The sequence below is a fragment of the Geosmithia morbida genome (assembly GCF_012550715.1).
Source record: "Geosmithia morbida isolate 1262 chromosome Unknown scaffold_1, whole genome shotgun sequence".
NCBI lineage: Eukaryota > Fungi > Ascomycota > Sordariomycetes > Hypocreales > Bionectriaceae > Geosmithia > Geosmithia morbida.
Genome location: NW_023336188.1, coordinates 357,149 through 366,597, shown reverse-complemented (window position 1 = coordinate 366,597; position 9,449 = coordinate 357,149). Strand labels below are relative to the sequence as shown.

Sequence of the window (9,449 nt, the reverse complement as noted above, 5' to 3'; positions counted from 1 at the left end):
CCCCCCCCCCCCCCCCCAATCCTTGTCACGGTCACATATCATCCTGCTATGAGACGCCCTTTCCGCCTTCTCTATTCGCATAGACTGTCCTTTCGGGCATTTATACCCGGTAGAGGGTGGTCGTACATGTGTATGTACGTTACATGTAATACACGTTTGCTGTACCACGTCCCGGCCGTTCCCCTCATTGATCCGTACGTGCCCTTTTTTTCTTCCGCGTGCGTCTGTCCGTCTGTGGGGGGGGGGGGGGGGCAATGGATGTTGACAAGAGGGCAAAGTGACAGGTCGGCTGCTTCTGCTTCTGCTTCTGCTTCTGCTTCTGCTTCTGCCTCACAAGCACACCAACAACAGTTTCAATCAAAATGGATTGCAAGGGAGACATGTATATAATATGTATATACATATATACATATATATATATATCAAAACACGACACAGACGGTACCTCCGGTCTCGGTACTTTCATTTCTTCCAACTTTTTTTTCTCTTCGTTTCCCCTCTTTCTGTGTATGTGCCGTCCCGGGATATTCAGCACTACGCCCTTTTAGCGTACGACTGACGGGCGCATGTATCGACAGCATCAATACCAAGGTAAAAATAGATGATCAGACACATTGAATTCTCAGGTGGGGATATCGTCCAACAAAGAATGGAAAAAAAAAAAAACTACTCTTGTTTTTGAGAAGGAAAAAAATCAGAAAAGACCAACAAAGAAAAAAAAAATTCGAAAAAAAATCATGCAGCTAATAACGGGGTCTGTAGTGATGAATACTCTAGAGATGAACCAAGCTGGCACCTCTGCTCTTCGAAAAGAAAAAAAGAGAGGGAAAAAAAGAGGCAGGTATTTCATATTGATACATTATAATCTGTATTGTCATCATATATTAATGACCCCTACACTCCTGCTCTCGTACATGTATGTACGTACCTTGTCTCGCCAAGGAGAAAGGGTATTGGCAGGAAATAGCATAAAACGTGTCACATGTAAGAACTGCTCACTGCTCTCTACCCACCAGCTGTCATTACCACGAACAAACGGGTGCTGCCAGCATCCCGGCTCTGACTCGGTTCCGTTCATGGGCAGATGGCGAGAGGACGCAGATGGATCTCGGTCCCCCGTCTATCCTGTTGAGGCTCGGATTCACGGACGTTGTGCTCCGTATGCGAGAACGCACAGGAATGTCGTCCCTGCTGCTCGTCATCCGGACACGCCTCTCCGTCGTTTCGGGGGGAGGGGGAGAGAGGGGTGAGGGAGGGGGGAGAGGCTGGAGAGGAGAGCGAGAGAGAGAGAAGTGGGACGGCGAGACATGGGAGCTCTCGACTGCTCCTGTACCACGGTCCGTCCGTCAACCACACAGTATTTTGGAGGATGGGGGATCCGACAGTTGCTTGACACGGGGCCCTTTTGCGATTCTCCCATCCGCTTTGGGCCGTGTGCATCGCTAGTGCCGATACGCCACCGCAGGGGTCCTCACATCATCACCATCGTCACCATCATCACCATCGGCTGCAGAGCTGTCGATTCGTACTCGTACTACCAGGTCCGTATTAATCTCTCAATGTACGGACCATGCCGTGCTAGTGTCTCTCGGCCTTGCAGTACCGTCGCAGTCTTCACGTCGTCGTGTCGTCGTCTACGTTACAGTTTACCTGCCTGTCGTGATACCTTGTACTATTATATATATATATATATATATTCCATTGATGCTGCCCGTATGACTTGCATGGCTGCCGAGACGGGGGAAGAAGGGTACTACTTGCTACTACTGCTACTTGCTACTACTACTTACCACTACTACTTGCTGCTTGCTACTACTAGACTACGTGTGGTGATGCTGGCCGTGACCGGTACTGCATGAATCTTGTCCTACCAGATCTTCTTGTCAGAGAATGTGACCGGCTTATACACACGACTGTAGACCCCCCCAACACCATGCACTATCACGTCGTATTCCACTATGTGCACCTCCAACATCTCCGCTCCGCTCCAACTGCACATCAGAGCCTTCCTCCATGTCGACGACTAGAAAGATGGAAATTTCTTATTGATGTTTGCTGATTCATTGAACCAACCACACCCGTCCCTGTAGTATATATATGAAGAAAGAAAGAAAGAGAAGAAAAAGAGGGAGGGGGAAGGAAGAGTGAGAAAGAGGAAAAGAAGAAGAAGAGAGAAGAAGAAGAAGAGGAAGAAGAAAGAAGAAGAAGAAAGAAGAAGAGTGAAAAAGTGAAAGACGGAAAGTGAAAAAAAAAAACTTTTTTTTTTTTTTTTTGAAAAAGAAATCCAATCTTCATATGTATGCAAATCATACCGTCTATCAAATGTCAATGAAATCCTTCTTCCTCCTTGTCTACCCTTCCCCACTCTTGGGTCCTGCATTCATCTGCAGCCAGGGAGAGGGGTGGACTCATGATCGTATACTACTCCTCTTCCCTGCTACCCTCTCCTTCTGCTCTCCTCGGATTTCGAACCCCAAGGAGCCTTTGCAGATCTCCGCTGCCCTCCATCCCCTTTTTATTACGTACCTACCCGTCATGCCCTACGACTCTACCATCAGTCTATAGCATCATATCTGCAGGACGCGAGGGGGTGAGAGGAGGAGAGAGGGCGTGTGTGTGTGTGTGTGTGTGTGTGTTGAATGGCGATCTTCGTCCTCGGGTGATATACTCTACAACAGCGTGTGCGTGTGCGTGTGCGTGTGCGTGCGTGTGCGTGTGTATGCGTACATCTAATATGACAGACGTTCGTCATCCTTTTATTTTGGGGGGGGGGGAGGAGGGAGGGCAATGACAGAACGATGCTCGTTTCTTATTTGTCGGGCCGGCCGATGCAGTCGCCTCTTTCTCTCCCCTTCCTTCTCGGCAAATTGTGACTTTCAGTCAATGTGGCGGTCGTTACATTGGGAGCGGTAGGGGAGAGATGGCGAGAGTAAAAGTTTTGCATCTGCCTCCCATGTGTTCTTCTTCTTCTATTTTTCCCGTCTCCCCCGTCGGCCGTCTTCATACCGGATTCTCCGTACGGGCCTCGATTTCGTGCATGCCTCGTCCTTGTCAGATCAAGTCTGCTTCGCCCTCAATGTCCAGAGACATGTGCCATCTTCTCTTATCCCGTGACGGCCTGTGATCGTGGATACCTGCACCGCGGTATCAGCCATACTGGTCTCGTTTGCACCTCTTCCTCCGTGGCGACAAGAGATGAGAGGGGGAGATCGGAGAGCAAGACGTACCATGTCTGCCCATCCTCACATGAGCCCCTGCAAGTAGACCCGGATAAGACACCCAAGACGGCCTGTCTGCTCATGTCACTAGAGTGCGATCCGGCAAGGTGTCTAGAATGCTGTTGCCTTTTCATCTCGTCTCATTTTCTTGAATTACACATCTCTCTTTCCCTAGCCCAGTATGGGACATATCCAGCCAATGTCCTCGTCTCAAGAAGACTTCCACACATCAGGGTAGAGGTACTCTACCCGCCTCATGGCCTCCGGGTCCCGGCCCTCCGGCTTGGTCATGAAGTGGAGGCCACCCTGGGCATATCCGACGAGGTGCTTGGCCTGGACGAGGTCGCTGTGGTCAATCTCCGAGAGCTTGTCGAGGACGGCGCCGACGAGGCGCTTGGCGTTCTGCCTGTTGGCATTCATATACTGGCCGACCATCTCGACGTTGACGTCCTCGAAAGAGTGCCAGCAGTCGTAGTCGGTGGCCATGCAGATGCTCTGGTAGGCTAGCTCAGCCTCGCGGGCGAGCTTTGCCTCGGGGAGGGCCGACATGTTGATGACGGAGGCGCCCCACGAGCGGTACATGTGTGACTCGGCGCGGGTGGAAAATTGGGGTCCTTCTGCATGTTTTGATGATTATTTCGGTTTTTAGTTCTTGTCAGAGTAATTCGCGCCAAGAGAGAGAAGAAGTCATAGATGAAAATCAGTCAGGTGGGGGGAGGGGGGGAAGATCGGAAGAGGGTCTCGATGTCGGGGGCAAGGAAGGAGATGAGAAGGAGTGGGGGAAAAAAAGGAGGAAGAAGAAGAAGAAGACGCACCCATGCAGATGACGGTCCCCTTCTCGTGGAGGACAACGCCCTCACCACTGAGATGCTCAGCACAAGTCTTGATGACCTTGGCCAGCCCGGCATCGAACGGATCGGCGAAACCGACGTGGCCCACGACGCCGCCCTCGAAAAAGGTAAAGGGTCGGATACCCTTTGTGCGGTCGATGACCTGGTCGGGGACGACAAAGTCCATCGGCTTGATCTCCTCCTGCAGCGAGCCGACGGCCGTGAAGGCGATGATGGTGCGCACGCCAATGTGGCGCAGGGCGGCGATGTTGGCCCGGTTCGGCACCTCGTGCGGGGCGAACTGGTGGTGCACGCCGTGACGGGCGAGGAAGGCGATGTGGACGCCCTTGTGCTCGAGGATGCTGATGGCCGACGCGGGGAAGCCCCAGGGCGTCTCGGGGTTGAGGAGGGCGATGGGCTCGTAGCCCTCGAGCTGACCTAGGCCTGTGCCGCCGATGACGGCGATGTGCACGGGCTCTGATTTCAGAGGAAATTCCGTCAGTCTCTTTTTCTTTTTCTCTCTTCTATCCTCTCTCTCTCTCTCTCTCTCTCTCTCTCTCTCTCTCTTTTAAACCCCCCTCCCTCTATCTTGACTCTCCTCTTCGGAATCCTAAGTTGTTTGGCGATATCATGAGGCAGATGAAGAGGAAGAGGAAGAGGGGTCGAGTGCAGACGTACTGTCAAACGTGGTGGGCAGGTCGGCAGCCATGGTGACAGATTACTACTCAGTCCCTACTGATATTCCGGTCTATGATTTTGACAATGTATAGGGAGAGGGAGAAACGTGGCTTTCGAAGAAGGAAGGAATGTTCAGCATCTACGGTAGGAAAAAGGAAGGGCGGATGAGGCGGGACACGGAAATCTCAGACGGCCTTTTACCCCACCATCGCGACCGATAGGCCACTCTGGGACTCTGGACGTCGCAATTGGCCGCCATCTGTCAAGTCACTGCTTTCTAGACGCCATGGTATTTGCATGTTTTACCATTGGTCACTCTGGAACATTTTATATCAAGTAGCACATAATCAAGACTTTTAGGTTTTTATTTTTTTTTTAAATTTTTTAAATTTTTTTTTTTTTTTACTTCTACTTTGTTTTCTTTCTTCTTTCGTTCCTTTTTTGCTCCCTTTTCTTTATACCAGCTCAGGAACAAGTCCGAGGGGTTACTTATCGATAAGAAACACCCCGCGCTGCCACCAACGCGTGGGGGACTTTCCGCCTGTAACTCGTCACTTTCAGCGGTGATGTGAGCGCCAGCCAGTACAGCAGTAGCACATCGTATGATTCATCTTCATCGTCAGTCTGTCATAGCTATAGGCGTCAATTTTCGTTCTGAGTGCTCCTAAATCAGTTGATGTTTGAAGTCGAGGTATCTTCGACTGATTAGCTCTGCATATTCCACGTCTTATGATGCGCCTGCTGCTATATTGATACCTTCCGACCGCTGAAAGAAAAAGATGTTCACAGACGGGAAATGAAAAAGAAATGGAAAAAAAAAATGAAAAGACCCTTTTTTTTTTTCTTTTTAAAAAAAGGGCTTACAAACCGCTCCCCGCCACTGTAATACCCATCCGGCGCACCTGATTTTTCCAACACCATCACCATCACCATCACCCTCTTCCCGCCGCCGGAGATCGGAGATTTGCTCGACCGACTTCTCGACCGACCTTGTCGCTAAGCTGACCAACCCTCTCGAGCCCTGATGCCGGCGACGATGGATCCCGCAAATGCCATGACGCGCCTCGACGACTTCGTCGACCTCGCCGTTGCCAAGGCCCAACAGACCCCGGCCGGCTCGGGCGAGAGCATCGAGGAACGCTGCTTCTCGGCCGCCCTCATCTGCCTCGAAGGCCACTATACGCAGGCGCCTCCCATGGGCCCTCTGACCACAGCCAAGGTCAACTCACTCATTGCAAAGACCTTAGAGAAGACGCACACGTGCAGGAAATCTCGGTACAATCTTCCGTGGGGCTTCTGTCCCCTCCCGCGTCCCCCCCCCCCCCCCCCCCCCCCCCCCCCCCCCCCCCGCCTGGGCTCTGACAAGCACTCCACATACTAACGATATCATGTGCCGGATGCTAGCGAAGNTCCCCACGAACCGCTGCTTGCACTCGTGCCTTTTTTAGACTGTTGGACGAGACACTTGATACTGCAAGATGGGAGATCCCCCCCCCCCCCCCCCCCCCCCCCCCCCCCCCCCGCCTGGGCTCTGACAAGCACTCCACATACTAACGATATCATGTGCCGGATGCTAGCGAAGCCCTGTCGCGCAACGTCGCCATATGGATATGGCTCACCAGGATATTTGCCGCCGCCATCCCCAGCCTGACGACGCGCTCCGTCGGTCCCCTCTCCAGCCTCAACGACCCGGACAAGGGCGTAAGCCCTCAGGAGAGCACTAGGTTCATCGTCATGAATCACGCATCCATCAAGGACGACCTCACCACCCTCATCAAGCTCATGCACATCGCCCGAAACCTTCTCGTCAACGCCGAACCCGAAGTGCCTCAGGACATCTGCGCCGCCGTCCACTTTGACCAAATGGTCTACCAGACAATAATCCTTTGCGTCAACGTCACCAGCAAGGGCTACGATGGCGAGATTCTCGACGAGGCCCAGCGCCTAAAACTCACCGAGATTACCGAACACTGTATGCTTCCTCTCTTCTCCTTCCCCCTTCCATATGGGGGCCGTATGGCTGACGGGAGACACTGCAGACAAGAAGCTTCTGGTGACTTCGCTACAACAGGCGCATAATTGGACCGCTAAGCATGACCGAAACAAAATGTCGTTTTGGTTCGACGTCCTCTTCGACGACGACGGCGCTTATTCCGGGTCCGATGACGGGCTGGGCGACGGCTCCGGCTTCCGTCCCGACGTGGCCAAGCAGCAGGTGCAGCACTGGCTCGACCGCAACTCGAGGATGTGTGACACGGCCAGGGACCTGCTGAGGGACTACGCGCAGAACCATGCCGACAAGCCGCCGGGAAACCTCGCCCCCATAAGGCCCCTGGCCTGGAACTGGCTGCCGGACGGCATGGGCCCCAGCGAGATCGAGGCCGAGGCCGACAAGGACGACAAGTTCAGCCCCGTCTGGAACCCCGACGAACCGGACAAGTTTGAGCAGGACCGCCTGTACGGCCGCGTATCGCGTGAGATCGACACCTGGTGGCTCAAGGCCCGCGACCCCAACTACGACCAGTATATTGTGCCCATCCCCACCACCGAGATAGCTCAGGCCCGTCTGGACCACTGCAAGCAGAACCTCGTCCACCGTTACGCCCACTCGTATCGCGGAGACCACGGCTCCGTCGTCGCCGAGGGCGACTATTCGGACCAGGACCAGTGCTCCGAATGCCACGGGTGCACGCATGACCACGACGATTACGACGATGAAGAATGCGGCTGTGACCACGATCACGATTACGAGTGTGATCACGACCACGAACATGACCACGATCACGACCACGACCACCAGCATGGCCTTGAACATGACCATGAACATGAACACGACCACGAACACGACCACGACCACGACCACGACCACGATCACGGCCACTGCCACCATCACCACCACCACCACCACCATGATCACGATCATGATCACGATCACGATCACGACCATGACAGTCATCATCACCATTGCCACCATCACCACCATCACCACCATGGGCACGATTACGCGCATGACTATGTTGAAGATGTAATGGACGACGATGAGATCGACGACAACGAATCCTACGGCGAGGGCCCCTTAACCGGCCTTCTCACCGAGATTCCCAACATACTAGATCCTAAGCAGATCGAGGCCCTCCACATGATCGTCAAGTCGTGCATCCTTGATAACGCAGGGTCCGGGCTAACGCGAGCAGGCGAGAACCTGCAGAAGACGCGGTGCCGCATGTTTCTCGCCCTGGACTGCGGCAAGAGCCTGCTGCGAGAGCTCCTCGTCTTCATCGCCGTGTGGGAAAAGGACGAGCAGTCGCTCATCTTCCAGGTGACGACGCAGATCATCGAAGCGCTCCACCACAGCGCTCTGATCCCCTACGCATGGAACGTGATGCGCATACCCAAGGACATCATCTCTCCCGGGCAGACGGTGCTCCTGCGGCTGGTGAGCCACATGTTCCGGGCGCGCGTCAACAGTCCCGCGGCGCAGGCGCCCAAGGATCCCGAGTCCAAGGACATCAAGTTGGTGCACTTCCTCTTCAGCTTCTTCCGCACGCGCATCGTGCCCGAGTGCGCGGCCCTGATGCACCTCCAGACGCAGATCCGGCAGGGCCAAGTAGACGCCGCCGAGTTCCCCGTCGACAGCTGGGACATGGACCGGGCCAAGGACGGGCTGGCGCAGTACCTCGACTTCCTGACGACGGTGGCCGAAATGTACGACACGCGCGAGGAGCTCATCAAGTGGGAGGCCACCTACGACCTCCTCGTCATACTCAACGGGCTGGAGGCGGCCATTCCCAAGAAGCCCCTGGTGGACCTGGGCAGGAAGCAATCGTCACAATCATCGGCCGCCGCCGCACCAGCAGCACCCGATGACGCCGGGCTCGAGAATCCCATGGTTGAACGACCCTACTCGACCGCCGACAGCCGGTACTCCACTGCATCGTCATCTTCGCCGCCGCCGCCACCCCTGCAGGAACCAGCCCACAAGTTCCCCTGGGCGGGAATCAAGGGCCAGATCTTCACCATCCTGGCCACCCTCCTGCAGCCCCCGCCCGGCCAGACCAGCCCGGGCAACCCCAAGACCCAGATGCAGATAGTCCAGTGGAACGGCATAGTGCCCCTCCTCAACTCGTGCGCCTACGACGGACACAACCCCTTTGCCAAGGAACGCGTGACCATCTGCCTCAAGTGGCTCCTCGACGGATGCGAGACGGCAAATTCATTCTTCCGGGAGCTGGTCAACATGGGCCCGCAGCCCGACCTCAAGCCGCCCCCGGGAGGTTCGTCCACGGTCTCCACGCTCAAGGTTGACGGTATCCTGGGCGATGTCAAGGTGCAGGTGCGGTCCAGCACTGCCGCGCCGGTGGTCGAGCCGCAGGCTGCGAGGGAAGCCGACGAGCTCGTCAAGAGGACGGCTGAGCTCGGGCTTCTGGGGCCGAGCAATAAGGAGGGGAACGAGAACATTGAGGAGGACTTCATGTCCTGATTGACCTGACTGAGTCTGATATTTTTTTCCCCCTTCACAGGGTACATTAACGTAATGCATTGCCTGACCGTGGCAATGAGACCGAGCATGCCGCCCTCCTCTGTCCCTCCCTTTGTGGGTTCTAGAGAGTGTATAACTCCCCGCGCAACATGGACTTTCCAGGTCCGATGGCGCAATTGCGTGTCCACCACGATAAGAGTCAAGTCCTCGACACGGAAGAAGTTTTAATTCCTCACCCCCCCC

General features: G+C 54.8%; 2 protein-coding genes across 2 annotated transcripts; one reads left to right on the top strand and one right to left on the bottom strand.

The window, feature by feature from the left end:
• Positions 1-3,428: 3,428 nt before the first annotated feature.
• GMORB2_0879 (5'-methylthioadenosine phosphorylase) lies at positions 3,429-4,475 on the bottom strand (the record flags this gene model as incomplete). The annotated part of the gene is made up of 2 exons (XM_035462863.1): positions 3,429-3,835; positions 4,034-4,475. Coding segments are annotated over 2 exons (849 nt in total), but the record flags the coding sequence as incomplete, so codon positions are not given.
• A 1,287-nt stretch (positions 4,476-5,762) lies between these two features.
• GMORB2_0878 (palmitoyltransferase) lies at positions 5,763-9,206 on the top strand (the record flags this gene model as incomplete). Its single annotated transcript, XM_035462862.1, has 4 exons — positions 5,763-6,001; positions 6,304-6,698; positions 6,766-7,361; positions 7,851-9,206. The coding sequence occupies 4 exons, from the start codon at positions 5,763-5,765 to the stop codon at positions 9,204-9,206; spliced, it is 2,586 nt and encodes an 861-aa protein (XP_035324286.1).
• Positions 9,207-9,449: the final 243 nt, after the last annotated feature.